General features: G+C 33.6%; 1 protein-coding gene across 5 annotated transcripts in view; it reads left to right on the top strand.

The window, feature by feature from the left end:
- Positions 1-22,103, top strand: part of LCORL (ligand dependent nuclear receptor corepressor like) — a 173,747-nt gene that overhangs the window by 35,487 nt on the left and 116,157 nt on the right. For all 5 annotated transcript variants that reach the window (XM_070372176.1, XM_070372175.1, XM_070372174.1 and 2 more), the window contains exon 2: positions 11,829-11,894. In XM_070372176.1, coding sequence (XP_070228277.1) covers positions 11,829-11,894 — 66 coding nt within the window. The remainder of the gene's footprint in view (positions 1-11,828; positions 11,895-22,103) is intronic.

Below are 22,103 nucleotides of genomic sequence, written 5' to 3'. Positions count from 1 at the left end.
TTTTACTTTGGTCAGTTATCTTTTAGGGCAATTAAAACTGGGAAACTGTGTTTTTAAAGATTAAAGTATAGTTGATTTGCATTATTGTGCTAATTTCAGGTGTACAGCAAAGTGATTCAGATGTGTGTGTGTGTTTATGTATATATTCAGATTCTTTTCCATTATAGAGTATTCCAAGATATTGAATATGGTTCCCTGTACTATACAGTAAATCCTCGTTGTTTATTTTATACATAGTAGTGTGTTTCTCTTTATCTCATACTCCTAATATATCCCTCCTCCTTTCCCCTTACCATAAATTTGTTTTCTATGTCTTTGAGTCTGTTTCTGTTTTGTAAATAAACTTATTTGTATTATTTTAAAGATTTCATACTTAAATGACACCATGTGATATTTATCTTTCACATCTGACTTGCTTATGATTGTCTCGAGGTCCATCCATGTACTGCAAATGGCAGTATTTTATTCTTTATTCCTGTGTGTGTGTACCACATCTTTACCCATTCATCTGTTGATAGGCACATAAGTTGCTTGCCTTGTCTTGGATGTCTTAAATAGTACTGCTATGAACATCGGGGTGCATATATCTTTTCAAACTGAGTTCTCATCTTACCCAGATATATGTCCAGGAGTAGGATTGCTGGATCATATGGTTGCTCTACTTGTTTTTTAAGGAACCTCCATACGGTTTTCCATGTGTGTGTGTGTTTTTTTTAACTGAAATTCTTTCAGCTAATATGCATTTGTGAAGGCAACCTGTATTATAGGATGAAAAATGATGTTTATGTATTGAAAAAGAGGAGAAATTCTGACAGAAAACCATATAAGGTTTAGCCCCACAGGGGAAACATGGTCTAAGTAATTAAAATGGCCACTTAGTTTTTGTTTTTTCCTCCCAGAAATGTAAGTAGTTAAGAGTTTGGATTATGGAAATATTAGTTCCTTTACTAAATCTCTTTCTTAGCAAAGTTTCTTTTTAGTATTGTTCTATCTTACCACTAATCAGGAAAATCAGTTGACTTGGAACTATAAACCAAACAATACATTTATGAACCTCACTGAATCAACCTAGAAAAACTGACTTTTGAAGGTGCTAAAGCACCTGCCAAGATGCAGCATACACAGCTTTCCAGGTTGTGTTGGCCATTTGTATGTCTTCTTTGAAGAATTGTCAGTTTAGGTCTCCTGGTCATTTTTTGATAGGGTTTTAGTTTTTTTGTTAAGTTGTATGATTTGTTTTCATATTTTGGAAATTAAGCCCTTGTCAGTCACATCATTTGCAAATATTTTCTTTCACTCTGTAGATTGTCTTTGCATTTTGTTTGTGGTTTGCTATGCAAAAGCTTTCAAGTTTGATTTGGTCCCCTCAAATGGGAAATTTTCTTTTACATTTCTTTTCATCTTTATCCTTTTGGAGGAATCTTCATTTCTTTCTGTAGATCCAAATGTCTGGGTTGTAATATATTCTGCCTGAAGAATTTTCTTTCACGTTTCTTGTAGTGCAGGTCTTCTGGTAATCTCTCAGTTTTTGTCAGTCTGAAATGTTTTTATTTCACCTTTATTTTTGAAGGATATTTTTGTTACGTACAAAATTCTGGGTTGATAGTTTCAGCACTTTCAAGGTGTCATTCCATTGTCTTCTGTGTTGCAGTTTTGGATGTGAAGCATGCTGTAATTCTCATCTTTCTTCTTGTGTATGTAGGGTGTTTCCAGTTCTGTTTATTATTAAGTGGAGGCCTTAGGCAAAATAAAATTAAAGAGCAGGGAAGCACAGTGATTTGAAAGGACTTACAGTTGTAGTTTTCCATAGGCATTTGTATATAATAATATAAGAGAATCCACAGGTATATTATTAAAACAATCAGAAGAGTATAATAAGTTTACTGGATATAATTTGGCTACATCCATATACCAAAAAAAAATTTTTTTCTTTTGAGTTGACATTTTTAGTTGATCATAGAAACTATAAGCAAGAGTAGCTCCAATAAATGATATGTTGAACCTTTGTTAAGAAAGTCATTGAGTGATACTAAGAATATTTTTTAAATCATCAAATAGTAATCCTTAACACATTGTGGTATTCACTTAGGAGTAGACAAATAATGGGGAGCCTAAAAACAGATACACACAAAAAAGATTGACAAATTGTAACTAAAAAAAGTTACAAAACTTTGTGCTTCAGAAGACATCATTATGAAAGTGAAAAGACAACCCACTGACTTGTAGAAAATATTTGCAGATAGATCATATATCTGATAAGGACCCTATATCCATATGAGCTTTCGTAGCTCAATAATGAAAAGGCAAATGACCCCAACTAAAAAATAAGCAGGTACTTCTCTGGTCTGGTGGTTGAGACTCTATACTTCAAATGCAGGGGACATGGATTCGATCCTTGGTCTGGGTACTAGAATCTGCAACCAAATAAATACTTAAAAAAGAAAAATAAGCAAAGGATTTGCATAGACATTTTACTGAAGAACATATGTGAATTACCAGTAATACAGTGTGCATGCTCAGTCGTGTCTCCCTCTTTGTGACCCTGTGGACTGTAGCCCACCAGGCTCCTCTGTCCATGGAATTTTCCAGGCAAAAATACTGGAGTGGGTTGCCATTTCCTACTCCAATAAACACATAATAAGATGTTCAATATCATTAGTCACTAGGAAAATGAGATACTACTTCATACTCACCAAAATGGCTATAATTGAAAAAACAAGTGGTAAGACTGAAGAAATTACTAGTGGGAGTATAAAATGGTCTAGGCACATTGCAAAACAGTTTGGTGGTTTCCTAAAATGTTAAACATAAAAATACCATATAGCCTAGAAATTTCATTTCTGTGTGTACCTACCCAATAGAAATGAAAATATATGTCCACAAATATACATAGCAGCATTATTGACAATAAGCCAAAAAAGTGAAAACAGTCCATCAGCTATCACATGGATGTACAAATGTAGGGTGAAGTAATAATATGTGCTACAACATAAATGAACATCACAGACACTGAGATGATACCCGATGGTAGTTTGGTTTGTATTTCTCTAATAATGAGCTATGTTGAGCATTGTTTCATGTGTTTGTTGACCATCTATATGTCTGCTTTGAAGAAATGTCTATTTAGGTCTTCTACCCATTTTTTGATTGGTTGTTTTTCTTTTTTATATTGAGTTGCATGAGCTGCTGGTATACTTTGGAGATTAATCCTTTGTCAGTTGCTTTGCGAATATTTTCTCCCATTTTGAGGGTTGTCTTTTAGTCTGCTTTATGGTTTTCTTTGGTGCGCAAAAGCTCTTACAGGACTTTAGAACAAGGATAAAGAGGACCATTTTATTATAATAATGAAATCAATTCACAAAGGAGACATAAGGTTAAAAAAATATGCATCTAATATCAGAGATTCAAAATATATGACACAAAAACTGATAGAACTTAGAGGAGAAAGATTAGAAAACCAATAGAAATATAGAAGACTTAAAGAACATTTTGTCAGCTGGGCCTAAAGGACATTTATAGTACATGCCCCCTAACAACTGCAAATACACATTCTTTTCAAGTGTTCATGGAATATTCACCAACATAGTATATCATATACTACCTGGAAATCAAGTGTCAATAAATTTAAAATGATTGTAACCTAACAAAGCATGTTTTATGAACACAAGGAATTCAATTGGGATTCAGTAACAGATTTCTGGAAAATTCCCAAATATTTAGAAATTAAACAGTACATGATATAACCTGGGCACATAAGGCACCATAAGCGAAATTACAAACATTTTTAACTGAATGAAAATGAAAAGATAATTTATCAGAGTTTATGAGATTTATCTAAAGTAGTGAGTAAGGAGAATTGTATAGTTTCAGATGCTTTTATTAGAAAAGGACAAAAGTCACTTATCAGTATTCTAAGCTTTTACCTTAATAACCTAGAAAGATAAGTGCAAAGATAATAAAGCAAAAAGTAATTATAGGGAAGACTATAATAAAGATAGGGTAGAATAAAACAACATAGAAAAAGATGGACAATAAAATTATTGAAACCACAAGTGGTATTTTGAAAAAAATCAGTAAAATTGCTAAAATTTTGGCCAGAGTGATCAATAAAAAAGTAGAGCAGGTAACTAAACTGATACAGAAAATGAAAGAGGGATATCACTGCAGATTGTACAGACACTAAAAGGGTAGTATGAAAATCTTTTGCACAATTTTAGATGAATAAATTATAAGATACAAACAGCCAAAACTGGTCAATTAAGAAATATATAACTTGAATAGGTTTCTGTTGAATTAAAAAGCAGCATTCATAATGTAAAACTTTGCTGAAAAGAAACTCCAGGTCTGGTTTCCAGTTAGTGAATAGATACTACTCCATACAAACTCAGAAAATAGAAAAGGATGGTTCATTTCCCAGTTTGCTTTATGAAGCAAGTATAACTCTGTTGCCATAACAAAATAACGATATTTCTATAGAAAGAATGCTTAAAATCATTATTCATTAAGAAATTGCAAATTACTACCACAATTATACGCCCATACATATTTATTAGAGTGGCTAAAGTTAGAAAGATTGACAGTGCTAAATGTTGATAAGGATGTGGTGCAACTGACTCTCTCACATATTACTGTGGTGGGAATGTCAAAGAATACAGCTGTTTTGCAAAACAGCTGTTCAGTTCCTTAAAGTATTAACAATCAAAAAAATCTTACCACTCAGCCCAGAAATAACATTTTATTCAAGAGAAATGATAATGTTTATTCACAAACACTTTCAAACACTCAAATGTCCATCAACATGAGACTTAATAAATAAGTTGTCCTATATCCATAGAAAGTAAAAGTACTGTTAATCCATGCAACAGTGTGGATAAATCTCATTAACAGGTTGCTGAACAAAAGAAGCTAGACTCAAAACAATATATGCTCTGATTCCATTTATATGCAGGTATAGAAAAGACAGGTCTAATGTATAATGACAGAAAATAGGGCTTTGGGTTGTTCCAGAAAATTTAATCAGATGGCGCAAAGATACTATTTGAGTTGATAGAAATATTCTATGCTTGATTATGTTTTTAGTTAAATGAGAGTATGCATTTATCAACACTTACTGAACTTTATTTTTTAAAATTGGTGCATAGTATTGTATGACAATTTTATCTTTATAAAACGACTAAAAAAGAGGATGTGTTTGTCAGTTGATTGCGCAATAGATGGAATTTGTGAAGTGGAATATATATATAGTAGAAGAAATTAACCAAATGCAGTTAAGAAAAGAGAAAGAAAAGTAAAATATAGGAGGGAGAGATAGCAGCATGCAAGTATATTGAAGTATATTGTGAGAACAACTTAGATACTTTTGATGGGAGTCTTAGGAAAGGTGTTAACAACAGGAATTCAGTAAAGGAGATACTTAAGGCAGAGGGAAAATATTCCTAGATCAATACTCTGAGATATGATACATAATGAAGAGCAGAGACAGTGGTAAATGTGTGTGCAAACATAAAAGAACATAATGTTTAGTGAAATATATAGAACAATAGCATAAATTGGAAGGAGGTCTAATCATGGAAGGATGAGTAAGGATCTGATTAATGTTAGACCTATATCCTAATTTCTGGGATAACATCAAAAAGTATGAAAATAGAAGGCATAATTTTCATACTGATAGAGGAAAAAGAAAATTAAGTGATAAATATTCAGTAAATTCCAAAGTTTGCAAGAGAGGTGAAAAATAGAAGCTTGATACAATAGAACAAAAACAGATAAGGAATTTAAACTTAAATATAAACTCTTTTTAAATTACTGAATTTTGGCAAAATGTCATAGTATTTTTTTTAAAATAGAAATTACATGTTATTTAATGATACAGAAAGGTTGTAAAGAAATAATTGAAAAACACATTAGGGAGACAAATGCAAAAATCATTACTAGAAATAAAAAGGTTTGCTTCATAATTATATAAAGTTCTGTTCACCAGGATGATATAACAATTATAAAATTATAAGGACTTTATAACATGGCGTCAAAAACTTGTAAAGCTGAATTTTGAAGAAATACAAAAGCAATAGACAAAGCCACAATTTCATAGAAGATTGTACTTACTTTTCTCAACAATTGATAGAAAAAAACAGGCATGAAAACCCAAAACTGTATAAGGTTGATTAAAAAGCACAATGTTGCATCCAACAGTTTTAGAGTACACATTCTTTTCAAGCATATGTAGAGAATTTTCAAAAATTATGTGTTGACCATAAAAACAATCTCAGAAAATTTCAAAGGATTGAAATCATGTTGGACATTTTCCTTTACTACAGTATAATTAAGTTAGATATTTATGAAAAGGGTACACTGTATGTTTGAAATCTAAAAAGAAGATAATGGAAATTAGGAAATATTTAGATTGAATGATAAGAAAATATGACATACTAAAAGTTGTGGAATGCAGCTTATTAGATGAAAATCAACAACTTTAAATGCATATGTTAGAGAAAAAGGCTGAAAGTTAGCTAAAATCCATTTCAAGAAGAAAAAATAAGAGCAAAATAAAGGGGAGGTGGAAATAAAAACAGAAACAGGAATTAATGGGTAAGAAAACAAACATGCAATAGAGAGGATCAAGGAATCAAAAAAGAATTCTTTCTAAATATTAAAAAAAGAGAAACTTAATAAGCTCAGCTGAAGAAAAAGAAAAATAAGTAATCAATATGTGGAATGAGAAGCAAAAAGGACATGACTGCCAATACTGTTGACATTAAGATAGAAACATACAAGGCAATATCTTATGCAAATAAATTGGAAAATATAGTTGAAATGGGCAAGTTCCCAGAAAACTATGATTAATGTAAGAAACAGAATTTGTGAATAGTCCTTTATCATAGCCTGTCCCCAACCTTTCTGGCACCTGGGACCCATTTCACGGAAGACAATTTTTCTATGGATGGGGCTGGGGTGGAGTGAATGGTTTCAGAATGATTAAGTGAATTACATTTATTGTGCACTTTTTTTCTGTTATTGTTGCATTGTGCTATCTAATGAAATAATTATACAACTCACCATAATGCAGAATCAGTGGGAGCCCTGAGCTTGTTTTCCTGAGCTCGGTTGATAATGTGAGTGAGTGATGGGTAACAGCTATAAATACAGATGAAGCTTTGCTCACTCACCCACCCGGCCACTCACCTCCTGCTGTGTGGCCTGGTTCCTAACAGGCCATGAACTGGTAGAGGTCCATTGTCCAAGGGTTGGGGACCCCTGCTTTAACAGTGAAATAAATTTGATCAGTGGTGAGTGCTTCAGAAAGACTTTATTCCCAGCTGACATTCCTGGCATATTAAATGCTCAAGCAAGGCATCCTGTATTTCTTAATATTTTCTCAGAGAAGAGGAAAAGAAAGGACATTGCCACTCATTTTATGAGAGTAGCATAACATTCATATAAATTCTTGATCAAGTACAAAAGAAATTTACATACCAGGCTCATTAGTGACCATAGATGCCAAAATTTGAAAAGGCTAATCAAGAAACCAGCAAATATATCTCATGATAATGTTGGATTTTCCCAAGAATGGGAGTTTTATTCAATGTAATTCACTGTATCACTATATTAAGAGATTTAAGAAAGAATGACATGGTTATTTCAATAAATTCAAAATAAATTTGGTGAAAAGTGAAAGTGTTATTTACTCAGTCATGTCCAACTCTTTGCGACCCCATGGACTGTGGTCTACAAGGCTCCTTTGTCCATGAAATTCTTCAGGCAAGAATACTGGAATGAGTTGCTATTCGCTTCTCCAGGGGATCTTCCTGACCCAGGAATCAAACCCAGATCTCATGCATTGCAGGTAAATTCTTTACTGTCTGAGCCACCAGGAAAGTCATAGATTTTAAGAATTTAATTTGGAAAGTGAAAGTGTTAGTTTCTCAGTCATGTCCAGCTCTTTGCAACCCTATGGACTGTAGCCTGCCAGGCTCCTCTGTTCATCAAATTCTTCAGGCAAGAATACTGGGGTGGGTTGCCATTCCCTTCTCTAGGGGGTCTTCCTGACCCAGGGATCAAACCCTGGTCTCCTGCATTGTAGGCAGATTCTTTACCATCTATAGGTAAAGTCAAATTTGGTACTCACCTGTAAAAAATGAGAAAGAAAGAAATTTTGTCATTTGTGACAAGGTGGATGGACTTAGAAGGTATTGTGGTTTGTGAAATGAATCAGACAGAGCAAGACAAATACTGTATCTTTTCACTTATAAATGAAATCTAAAAACTAAAACTAATTTAATTGATCACTGACAAATATAGCAAAACAGAAACAGACTTACAGAAAGAACAAACTAGTAGTTACCAGAGGGAAGAGGAGTGAAAGAATGGGCAAAGTATGTGAAAGGGATTGAGAGGTACAGACTACTAGGTATGAAATAAATAAGTTATAGGATTGTAATCTACAGCACAAGGAATATAGTCAGTATTTTATAATAGCTTTATATGGAGTGTAGCCTATAAAAATATTGAATTACTGTGTTATATACCTGGAATACAATATTTTAAATCAAATATAAACTGATTGATTGATTTGATAAAATTCAGTATCTTTGCATGGCAGGAAAACCCTCCTAGCAAGCTAGACATGGAATGAACTTCCTTAGTGTGATAAGCAGTATTTCTATTAAAACAACAAACATACTTATTAATAATAAAACTTGGAATGCTTTCCCATTTGGATCGGGTGTAAGTCAACAATGCTCACTGCCACCACCAATTTTCAACATCATATTGAGGTCCTAGATAAGACAGTGAAGCAAGAGCCAGAAAAAAAAAATCTATAAGGATTAAAAAAGAAAAAAAAACCAAAACCTACCATTATCTATCTAAAAGATGCTTGCTCCTTGGAAGAAAGGTTATGACCAACCTAGATAGCATATTGAAAAGCAGAGACATTACTTTGCCAACAAAGGTCCATCTAGTCAAGGCTACGGTTTTTCCAGTGGTCATATATGGATGTGAGAGTTGGACTGTGAAGAAGGCTGAGCACCGAAGAATTGATGCTTTTGAACTGTGGTGTTGGAGAAGACTCTTGAGAGTCCCTTGGACTGCAAGGAGATCCAACCAGTCCATTCTGAAGGAGATCAGCCCTGGGATTTCTTTGGAAGGAATGATGCTAAAGCTGAAACTCCAGTACTTTGAGCACCTCATGCGAAGAGTTGACTCATTGGAAAAGACTCTGATGCTGGGAGGGATTGGGGGCAAGAGGAGAAGGGGACGACAGAGGATGAGATGGCTGGATGGCATCACTGACTCGATGGACATGAGTCTGAGTGAACTCCGGGAGTTGGTGATGGACAGGGAGGCCTGGCGTGCTGCAATTCATGGGGTCGCAAAGAGTCGGACACGACTGAGCGACTGAACTGAACTCACTATTATCTATAGATGATATATTTGTGTATGTAGAGCAGTAGTCATGTATGAATGGAAGAGTTGGACTATAAAGAAAGCTGAGTACCGAAGAATTGATGCTTTTGAACTGTGGTGTTGGAGGAGACTCTTGAGAGTCCCTTGGACTGCGAGGAGCTCAAACCAGTCAATCCTAATCAGCCCTGAATATTCATTGGAAGGACTGATGTTGAAGTTGAAACTCCAATACTTTGGCCACCTGATGTGAAGAACTGACTCATTGGAAAAGACCCTGATGCTGGGAAGGGTTGAAGGCAGGAGAAGAAGGGGATGGCAGAGGATGAGATGACTGGATGGTATCACTGACTCAATGGACATGAGTTTGAGTAAACTCTGGGAGTTGGTGATGGACAGGGAAGCCTGGCATGCTGCAGTCAATGGGGTCGCAAAGAGTCGGACACGGCTGAGCGACTGAGCTGAACTGAAGAGCATTTCCAGATAAATTATTATAATTAGAGTTCAGCAATGTCTTCAGATGCAGTCAATATACAAACATCAATTGTGTTTCTATAAGCACACAAAAAACAAAACTTTTTAACTAAAGGTATCGTTTAATTTAGCACCAATCCTATGCAATATGAATAAATCTTAGCAGGCTATATGTATAAGACCTTGGTCTTATCTTTTGAAGAGTTGGGAAACCTAGTAGAACAGGAATGTAAGTCCCTGTTTGCTTTCTTTTCAGACTTAAATCTAGGAAATAGTCATTGTTTAAATTCAGTATGCTTATCTAGGGAGGGCCTATACAGTTTGTCCAAAATACCACAGAATAGTATCCTAAAGTAGTTGTTTGCAGTATTAGTTTTGGAGTAAATTGATCACAGAAAATGAATATCTTGTTAATAGAGATTTGGGGGTTGTTTCATCTGAATCTTTGTCTAATAGTAAGTCTTTTCTGTAAGCATTCTTGAAAGCATTCTTGGGAGTTCATTCACTTTTCTACCTGAACTTTCCACTGTGGGAACTAGCTCTGAATCATTTCACAGAAATTTTTATTAAAGTACGTATTTACCAAGTATCATGGTAGCTACCTACCTTATTTGGTAAAATTTAAGACATTAGTTCTAAGATGCATTGTTTCTTCATAGTCTACTAAATTAAACAATGTTGTCACTTTTTGACTGACATCATTGATTTTAACATGCATCTTGATTATAGAGGTTTTTGTTTTTTAAAAACATTTTATGATTTATGAAACATTCCTATAGAAATATTTCTACTGTTTTATAGTTTAAAAATAACTACATAGAAAATCTACTTTATAGTTCATTTTTCAGGTCTATCATACTGTGTTTAGTTTTTTTCCTTCATAATTTAAACATCCTTAAAGTAGTTACTTTTCTTGTTTTCCCAGTTATTTTGCCATCCTGCCCATTTTCCTCTGGATGTCTTATAGTTTGTCAGTAACCTTCTTAATACTGAATATGATACAGACTTCAAAAAGAAAATTATAAAATCTTAGTATATTCAGAAAGTAGTATACTCTATGAATTCATGAACTAGAGTTTTGTTAATAAGATTTTCAGTAATTTTTTCCTTAAAACGAGGCAAGATTGTTTTTTAATTTTTGCAAGTAGGTTTAAATTGTAAGAATTTAAATTGTACGTTTAAACTTTTCCCTTAAAACAAGGCAGAATTGTTTTATTTTGTGTAAGTAGGTTTAAATTGTAAGAAATTGCAAGAATTTCTCCCTATTGACACTCATTTACTCACTTATAAAATTGAAGTTAAAGATGCTACTTTTTAAAAAGTTAACTTTTTTTCGTAACCAGTATAAACAGGATTGTGATTCATGTATTTTCCAATTATTCTTTTCCTCTCTACAAAGTCATTGCAAAACAAACCTGCCCATTATTTTAACCTGGGAATGTTTCAAAATGACAAAGAAGTTTACTTGTTTTAGAAGTGAATATTTACATTTGAATATTTATATACATACATATTTTTACAGTCATAATTCCTGGTAGTGATTGTGTGACTTTTTACTGTTTTACATATTCCCAGTTCAGGTTAATTCATCTAAAGGGAAAATGACACCTCATAGTATGTTAAAATTATCGGATTCATGTAGAGTGTGGCTTCCCAGGTGGCACAGTGGTAAAGAATCCACCTGCCATTGCAGGAGACACAAGAGACATGGGTTTGATCCCTAGGTTGGAAAAATCGCCCTAGAGTAGGAAATGGCAACTCACTGTAGTATTCTTGCCTGGAAAATTCCATGGAGAGAGGAGTCTGGTGGGCTACTGTCCAATGGAGTCACAGAATCAGATGCAACTGAGCGTGTGCGCGTTCACACACACACACACACATTCACTCTCACGTAGAGTGTATGGATAAGCTTTTTTAGTAGCTAATATACTTTTCTCTCTTTAATAACACAGGTTTTGAGAGTATTTTAGAAGGGCTTTATGGACCACGGCTACGAAGAGACCTCAGTTTATTTGAAGGTAATACTTCTTAAATTTTATTTTAAAATTTTAATCTTCAGTTCATTTTACAAGTGAAAAATAGTTTTTTTATACTAGCTTTATATTAAAATGAATTTGTGATCTTGTTTAATTAGAAAATACTTTAAAATAAATGAGCCAAATATTATTTCTGTTATTACATAATGTTATTAATATTGTAACTTTAGTACACTATTTTAGTACAAAATAGAAAACAAAGCTTGGTTTTTAGCTTAATGATAAAATTTAACTTTTGTTATTTTAAACATTATGTTCCCTGACTTATTCTTAAAGAGAACTCAAAGGGGTTGAATTAGATGAATATCTCTTATTACTTATGATATAGGCAGCCTGGAACTCAGATTGTTACTCTGAGATATCCTGCTGTGTGTTCAGAGTTTTAATACTGTTTGTTGTTTATTATAGCCTTCTCTTCCAAACACTTTAGCAGAAATCCTGGTAGAAAATTTTGATCTATGCTATAATTGCTGTGATATAGTTTAGTTTTTTTATTTCTTGCCTGGAAACAGAGCATTATGAGAGGACATTTTTGTAGACCTTGAAATTTTATAGTATAGCTCATTCACAAAATGGGCAATGTTAGTGTAGATTTTCTTGTTCGGTTTTGATATAATTCTTTCTGAATCTCTTACCTGTTCAGTTTTATATGCTAACTCTGTTACCTTGTGTTCTCCTGGTACTTCCCATTCTACAAAGACCCAAGGTATTTTGTGCAAATAAATCTTTTGAGTTGAGGGAGAGATAGTGATGTTAGGAGCAATCAAAAGTTTCCACTCATCCTCTGTCTCTCTCTCTCTCTCATTTTTTTATGCTGAGCAGAATAATTGAATTATGAACCATAGAGCTGAAATCTGTATCAAAGACCATTTGTGCCAACCACCATGTTCAGTCAGATGAATGATACCCATGCAGAACATGACTTTTAGGATGAAGACTGAAAACTGCCTGTTCTAGTGTTTTTTTGTTGTTGTTGTTGTTCTAGTGTTTTATCATTCTTATGGCTAAAATCTTTTTCTATCTTTATTCATTTCTTATTTCATTTATCATAGTTTAATACTGCATTAAATATTTTTACCTGATGTATTATTTATAAGCAAAACTGGTTTTATTTTCACTTATTTTTCTGAGCATATAAATGAAAAAAGGAAAAAAATCTTAAAAAGCAAATATTTAACATATGTTTGGTATTTCTTCAACCTTTCTTTTTAAACCTGCTGTCCTTGTTCAGATCAGAAACAGCATTATACTTAATTGCCTACTGATAACCCAAGATGCAGCTTGTAACTTTTAAGCGTCTTGCTTCCCAATTTTAATTTATCTTTATATAATTACATAGGTATATATTTATGTTCCTTCAGAAATTAGTTGTTTAGTGTATAAAGGGCAGAATGTCCTAATGAAATAAAGTCTTGTATTTTGTTTTAGACTAGTATTTCCTTAGTATACAAGTAACCCATGTTCATTTTTAGAAATTAGAAAATACAAATAAATCTTAAATATACTCTTAGTTCCACAACCCCATAGATAACCTTTAACATTTGTATATAAATTTTAAATATGTTTGGAAGTAATTATTCCTCTATTAAAGTAGTTCATACTGTGTGTACAGTGTGTATAGGTTTTTGTGCTTACTGACTTTGCTCACTAGTATATCATTTAGATACATGAAGTTCTGTGTCATCATTAATGGCAGAAAAATATTACATCGTATATCTGTGATAATTAATTCGGAGAATTATACCATCCCATTTTTTCTTTTAATTCTGGTAGATCTTGTACTTTATATCCTCTTTTGTGCTTTTTTTGATGGCAGGATTTATAAAATTAACTAAGCTGTGGAACTCAGTCTTTCTCAAACACAGGCACATACTGATGTTGCCTTCTTCTAGGTTTCTTAGGTAAAAATCTTCCTTCTTTTCTTTGCATTTTTGAATTCTTAAAAAAAAAAAAAAGGCTTCTAATCAAAGTTGCAGACTTAAGAGGGATGATACTAATTATAGTAATAAATTTATATGTGTGCAAGGGTAAAGAAAGACAGCCGTATTATATCTTGAAGGAAAGTTACAACAGTGCTATCAAAGTGTAGAAGAGCCTTTGAAAAGGTTTGTGGAAGCTATCCACTATAGACGTCTCCAGTTTTTTTCTTATCCTCTTCTTAAATGTTTGCTTTCTTTGTTCTTATCATTGTTTAAAATGGCTTAATATTTAGATGTTAGGATTACCAAGTGTAGATATTTCTCGTTATACAAATCTGTATTCAAGAGACACATTAGATGAGTGTATGTTTTTATCTAAATCATTGGAAATCTGAACTTTTGTTATTCATTGTCCAAAACACAGGTATCAGATTAATTGGTTAGCATGGGATCCTTATATATTACTCTAAATTATTTTTTGTTATAAAATTAAATGCATAGTATTTTTAGTTTGTAATACATTTAAGTTAAATAGACTGCATTGCCAATTTGCTACTATTTTGTGGAAAAATATGTTCTAAATTTCATACTGCTACCTTAAAAGTCAACTCTGGTATACAGTATGTTTTTAATGTAAAGGTTTTTATCCTATATATTTGTATATTGAGGAGTTCATATTTTATTTCTTGAAATCTGTTCAGAGTTGCCTCCAAATTGAATGGTTTTGAAAGAAACTTTTGCGTGTTCTAATTTTTAATTTGTTGGAAACAGAGGTTCTAACTTTGTCTTCTTTGATCTCTTCTCACAACTTTTTGTCCTTCTGAGGAAAATATAACTGTTACTATTTTTTGGAGTCAAGTCTCCAAAGAAACTTTGAATATTGTGAATTTTTTTGTACCCCTTGAGAAGTTCCCTATACTCTATGCCTCTTTTCTGCCAACCCAAAACTCACTTGTTCTGCTGTCACATGACTTCTAAGCAGAAATTTACCCTTATTTTCTGCCTTAGTCAGTCCTTTCTCATGTCTTACCAGGAAACTAGTTTCTTTCATATTGATTTAAGATCGTCTGATTTACTTGCCCTGACTATGGATATTTACTAATATATGAGGAGAGTACAGTGGGCATGTGTAAAGTGGCTGATAGATCCCTTTGGTTTTTCTCTAGCTGTGCCCACATTTCAAAGAGAAGTTATATCCGAGGTATGAAAGTGATTGCATGTTGGCTGGATCCAGCTTATTGTTTTTGAATGGCCTGTGAGCTAAGAATGGTTTTTATGTTTCTAAATAGTTGAAAAAAATCAAAAGAAGATTTAATATTTTGTGACATGTGGAAGCTATATGAAGTTCAAATTGAATGTCCAGTTAGTACAGTTTTATTGGGAACACCCCCTCTCATTTGTTGACATATTGTCTGTGGCTACTTTTGTACTTCAACAGTAGTTGAATGGTTCAACTCTATGACCTCCACAACCTAAAATATATTCTCTGGCTGTTTATAGTAAAGGTTTGCTAATCCATGACTTATAACATTGACCAGCATTTAATATTTTTGGCTTAGTATCCTTTTCTCCCCCTAACTGTTAGCACTATGATGATTGAGCAAACAAAACTACCTTTTAGATTTATTGGGTAACATATTTTGAATGCTTATTTTGTGTTAGAAACTGGGATGAGCAGTGAGGAAAGAAAAATGAATACATAGGATCTCTGCCTACTAGGAACTCATAACCTAGTATTAAATAAAAAATGAATAGTTTTGTAATATGAATTGATGATTATTTATATTAAACCAGAGAACCTAATACTATTTTATAGTTAGTTATATAAGCTATAGTAGCTTTTCTCAGTGTGTTCACAAAGACTTATCCAACTGTACAGGCATACCTCAGAGGTATTGCTAGTTCAGTTCCAGACCACTGCAATAAAGAAGAGTAACAATAGAGTGAGTCTCATGAAATTTTGGTTTCCCAGTGCATGTAAACTTTTTGTTTTTTACAGTTGTGTTTACACTATACCGTAGTCTACTGGGTGCAATAACATTATGTCTAAAAAGACAGTGTGACTTTGTTAAAAAATACTTTATTGCTAAAATGTGCTAACCATCTCTTGAACTTTTTGCAAGTCATAATTGTTTTGCTGGTAGAGGATCTTGCATGGATGTTTATGGCTGCTGACTGATCAAGGTGGTGGTTGCTGTGGTGATTTCTTAAAATAAAATAACAATGAAGTCTGCCACATTGATTGTCTCTTCCTTTCACAATTTGTATCATTCATTGCTATTTGATAGCCTATTACTCACAATAGAACTTCTTTCAAAATTGGAGTCAGTCCTCTCAAAACCTGCCATTGCTTTATCAGCTAAGTTTATATGATATTCTAAATCCTTTGTTGTCATTTCAACAATCTTCTGAGCATCTTCACTAGTAAATGCCATCTCAGAAACCACTTTCTTTGCTTATTCATGAGAAGCACCTTCTTCTTATGCTAAAGAAGTTTTATCATGAGTTTGTAATGACTCAGTCACATTTTCACATTTCACTTCTAATTCCAGTTCTCTTGCTGTTTCCACCACATCTGCAGCTACTTTCTCCACTGAAGTCTGGAACCCTTCAAAGTCATCCATGAGGGTTGGAATCAGCTGCTTCAAAACTCCTGTTAATATTGATATTTTGACCTCTCCCCTTGAATCATTGATGTTTTTCATGGCAAATGGTGAATCCTTTTAAAAAATTTTCAGTTTACTTTGCCCAGATCCATCAGAGGAATCACTGTCTATGGCAACTATAACTTTATGAAACGTTTTTCTTAAATAATAAGAATTGAAAGTGGAAATGATTCCTGATCCATGGGCTGCAGAATGGTTATTGTATTAGCAGATGAGAACAACATAACTCTCATTGTATACCTCCATCGGAGCTCTTGCATGATCAGACACATTATCAATGAGCAGTCACGTTTACGGTTTGAAAGGAATTTTTTTTTATTCTGAGTAGTAGATCTCAACAGTGAGCTTAAATCCAGTAAAGCATGTTGTCAACAGATGTGCTGTCATCCAAGCTTTGTTGTCCCATTTATAGAGCACAGTTTGGGTTTAGGGTACTTAGTATTTTGGGGATGGTAAATGAGCATTGGCTTTAGCTTCAGGTTATCAGCATCAGTTGCCCCTAACAAGAGTCAGTCTGTCCTTTGAAGCTTTGAGGTCATGCATTGACTTCCCTCTTTAGCTATGAAAGTCCTAGATGGCATCTTCTTCCAATATGAGGCTGTTTCATCTATATTTAAAATCTATTGTTTACTGTGTCTTAGGTAGATTTTCTGGTAAGCTTGCTGTAGCTTCTACATCAGCGCTGTTGCTTCACCTTGTACTCTGATGTTATGCAGATGTCTGCCTTCCTTAAACGTCATGAACCAATCTCTGCTGCTTCAGACTTCTGTGTCTTCTTCACCTCTCTCATCTTCATTGAATTGAAGGGAATTAGGGCCTTGCTCTGGATTAGGCTTTGGCTTAAGGGAATGTCTTTGGTTTTGGTTTAAGAATACCCACTCTAGTATTCTTGGGCTTCCCTTGTTGCTGAGCTGGTAAAGAATCTGCCTGCAATGTGGGAGACCTGGGTTCGATCCCTGGGTTGAGAAGGAGAAGGGAAAGGCTACCCACTCCAGTATTCTGGCCTGGAGGATTCCATGGACTATACAGTCCAAGGGGTCACAAAGAATCGGACATGACGGAGCGACTTTACTTCTCTAAGGGAATATTGTGGCAGGCTATCCAGACCACTAGAATTTTCTTTATATCAGAAATAAGACTGTTCTGGTTTCTTATCATTTATGTGTTTACTTTTATTTTCCATTAAGAACTTTTTCTTTGCATTCACAAATTGGCTGTTTGGCATACGTGGCCTAGCCTTCAGCTATCTCAACTTTATGCTTTCCTCACTAAGCTTAATCATTTCTAGCTCTTGATTTTAAAGCGAGAGACTTTAAAGACTTAAAATCCTCGTTTCACTTGAACTTTTAGAGGTCATTGTAGGGTTATTAACTGGCCTGATTTCAGTATTGTTGTGTTTCAGGGAATAAGGCCCAATGAGAGGGAGACAGATTGGGGACAGGCTATTTGGTGGTATAGTCAGAACACACACATGAAGAATATACAGTGGAAAAAAAGACAGTCTCTTCTGCAAGTGGTATTGGGAAAGTTGGACAGCTGCATGTAAATCAGTGACGTTAGAACATATCCTCACACCATACACAAAAATAAAGTCAACTTGGCTTAAATACTTAAATATGAGAAATAATACCATAAAACTCCTAGAAAAGAACATACACAAAACATTCTCTGACATAAATCATACTGTTTTCTTAGGCCAGTCTCCCAAGGCAATAGAAATAAAAGCAAAAATAAACAAATGGGGCTTAATCAAACTTAAAAACTTTTGTACAACAAAGAAACCATAAGCAAAACGAAAAGACACCCTACAGAGTGGGAGAAAATATTTGCAAATTATGTGACCAACAAGGGCTTAATCTCCAAAATATACACACATCTCATACGACTCAACAACAACAACAAACCAGATAACCCAATTGAAAAATGGGTAGTAGACCTAAAGAGACATTTCTACAAAGAAGACATGCAGATGGCCAAAAGACACGTGAGAAGATGCAAGTCTGCAAATAACAAATGCTGGAGAGGGAGTGGAGAAAAGAGAACCTTGTTCCACTGTTGGTGGGAATGTAAGCCGATACAACCACTACGGAGAACAGTATGGAGATTCCTCAAAAAAATAAAAATGAAGTTACCACATGAGCCTGTATCTTACTCCTGAGCATAACATTTAGACAAAACTATAATTCAAAAGGATACACGCAACAGTGTCTTCATAGCCGCACTATTCACAATAGCCAAAACACAGAAGCAACCTAAGTGTCCATTGACAGATGAATGCATAAAGAAGATGTGGTATATATACACAATGGAGTAGTACTTAAGTCATAAAAAGAATGAAATAATGCCATTGCAACAACATGGATGTGCTTAGAGATTATCATAAGTGAAATAAACAGAAATACAAATACTTACATAAATCAGAAAAACAAATATAACGTGATATCATTTATATGTGGAATCTCAAATATGATACAAATGAACTCATATATGAAACAGAAACAGACTCACAGACATAGGGAACAGACTTGTGGTTGCCAAGAGGAAGTGGGTGGGGAGGGATAGATTGGGAGCTTGAGGTTAGCAGATACAAACTGCTGTGTATAGAATGGATAAACAGTAAGATCCTATTGTATAGCACAATATATAAAATGTCTTGTGATTAAATCATAATGGTAAAGAATATAAACAATATGTGTATATATATAACTGAATAACTTTGTTGTACAACAGAAATTAACAGAACATTGTAAGTTAATTACACTTCAATAAAATAAAGAACACACATAGAACATTGATTGATTAAATTTGCCATTTTATATCAGCTCAGTTCTTGGCACCCCAAAGCAATTATAATAGTTAAAAGATCACTGATCACAGGTGACCATAGTAAATATAATAATGAAAAAGTTTGAAATGTGAGAATTACAAAAATGTGTGACACAAAGACTCAAAGTGAATAAATGCTCTTGGAAAAAAATGGCACTGATTGACTTGCTCAGCACAGTGTTGCCACAGACCTTCAGTTTGTTTAAAAAAAAAAAAAAAAAGTGTAGGATCTGTGAAGTACAATAAAGTAGAACAAAATAATAAAACTGTCTTTTCCAGATGTGCCACAGTTTGCTTATCCATTCACCTATTTGAAAGACTTCCTTATCACTTCCTAGGTTTGGCAATCATGATTAAGCCTGCTCTGAACATGTGTGTGCAAGTTTTTGTGTGGACATACATTTTCAACTCATTTGGATAAATACCTAGGAGCATGATTACTAGATCCTTTGGACAGAGTATGTCAGGCTATCTTCAAGAATGGCTGTACTGTTTTTTGTTCCCACCAGCAGTGAATTTAGGTTCCTTTTGCTCTACATGCTGACCAGCATTTCGTGTTGTCAGTGTTTTGTACCTAACTATTTTAATAGGTGTGTAGTGGTATCTTGATGTAATTTATGTTTCTCTAATGGCATTTCCTATACTTTTTTGCTATCTGCATATCTTCTTGAGTGAGGTATCCAGACAGGTTTTTGAAGTCAAGAATGAGGAAATACTTCCTCTGCTTCTGTTTCATGGAACAGATTATGGAGAAACCATTTGGGCTGGTGCTTTCTGTTTGGGGAGGCTATTAATTATTGATTTAGTTCCTTTAATTGATAAGTGCCTTTTGAGGTTTTGTATTTTTTTGTGAGATTTGATAGATTGTGTCTTTCAAGAAATTTGTCCATTTTACCCAATTTGGTGGGAAAATAATGTTTTCCATAATATTCTTTGTTATCCTTTTAATGTTCATAGGATCAATAGTGATGGCCCCTCTTTCATTTCTGTTGTTTTTTTCTTTTTTCCTCATTTAACTTGGCTAGAGGTTTATCATTGTATTGATTTTTTTAAAAAATCAACTGATCCTAATTTTTTAAAAGGCATAGAATATAAACTGGAAGGATATATTGCAAAATGTTAATCATTATTCTCTAGATGATGAGATCATAGTTTTTCTCTTTGTAATTTCAGTTTAGTTAATATATAGTTCATAATTAAAGATTATCTTTTAATTATATTGCCTACTGTTCAGTATCTTTTATCAAAATTAACAAAGTTATAATCACTATCTTGTGATCTTAATGAAAAATCTAGTTTCAGTTTTCTCTTTAATCATTTTTCATTGAGCTTTGTCTTTAGGAACTGCACATTTATTTTTTGTGGTTAGAGGGTACTGAAGATAATAAAAACATTCAAAAGAAGTGTGATTAGTTAAAATGAAAGTAACATTTTCTGGACTTAATGTGTTTTGCAAATGTTCTTATTTAATTTTTACTTCAGCCTTAAGATGCCATTATTACCCTCATTTTACAGATGAGGAAATTGATGTTCAGAGAAGGTAATTTGCCCAGGACCACATCTGGTATGTGGAAAGACCATGATTCAGTACAAGGCTCTCTAATTTCAAAGTCTGTTACCTTCCCAGATAGACTAGGTAAATGATTGGAACCAGACTTTGACCACAAGAATATGCATACATGGTGGAAAGGTTGATTTTGATCATTCATTTACTATCAGTTTTCATATATGACATTGCCTTTATTAATAAGGCTAGTTGTATAAGGTACATAATTTGACCTTTTTGAGCTTATAACTTCATGTATTAAAATTTCAAAATGAGAGACAACTTATTTTAGAGATGACTATCTGATTTATTGTCAAATTTTGTTTGAGAGATAAAATGAATGTGTTTTGTTGTAGTGCTTATTTAATTTTTATGACCTGAAAGGACAACCTGGACAGAGGGAGAAGTCTGGCCTCCAGGTGATTTTTCAAAATCGCTTTTCCTATATATAAAAAATGTATACCACCAGCATTTATTTGGATTGAAAATTAAAAGTTGCTATATAAAGAGTAAATATTTTCAAGTAAATTCATAGATTTCCAAACATAGTAACATTTAATGGCATTTATGTAATCATTGAATATTCAGTGCCATTTATTTAACTATTTAGGCATTTATTTTAATTAAATTTCCTTGAAGAACTTCACCTAAAGTGACTAAAATAAATAAGGATTATCTCAGCACGCCCAATTTTATTTTACAACTGATAATTGTCTGAATTAACCCAAAGTTGTTGTCCTTTGAGTCAACGTATTTTTCACTTAAGCTTTATGAAAACTTTCAATGATTTTTCAAAAATACCTTTTCCAGACCTACTAGCTGTTTTTCAAAAATCCTAATTGGGACTTCTGTGGTGTCCAGTGGCTAAGACTTTGTGCTCCCAATGCAAGGGGCCCAGGTTCTATCCCTGATCAGGGAACTAGATCTCACATGCCAAATGCTGCAACCAAAGATTCTGAATACTGCAACTAAGACTGGCACAGCCAAATAAATATTAAAAAAAAAAAAAATCCCAGTGCTGGAGTCCTTTCATATTTCCGGTTCTTGAGGCCATAATTTTTAAAAGCAATAAGATTTCCTTGATCTATCAAAATTATGCTTGGCATATGAGTCAAGTTTTAGTACAGTAATGCTGCATAACAAACAGCTTCAGAATCTATTTCATGCTTATGGGTGACTATTCATTGGAGTCTAGGCTGTGGATGGGGTTTACATCTCCTCATGACTCCACGTT

The sequence above is a fragment of the Bos mutus genome, chromosome 6 (genome assembly GCF_027580195.1).
Source record: "Bos mutus isolate GX-2022 chromosome 6, NWIPB_WYAK_1.1, whole genome shotgun sequence".
NCBI classification, from domain to species: domain Eukaryota; kingdom Metazoa; phylum Chordata; class Mammalia; order Artiodactyla; family Bovidae; genus Bos; species Bos mutus.
The sequence above is the reverse complement of the archived record's forward strand: the minus strand, read 5'-3'. Positions and strand labels throughout refer to the sequence as shown.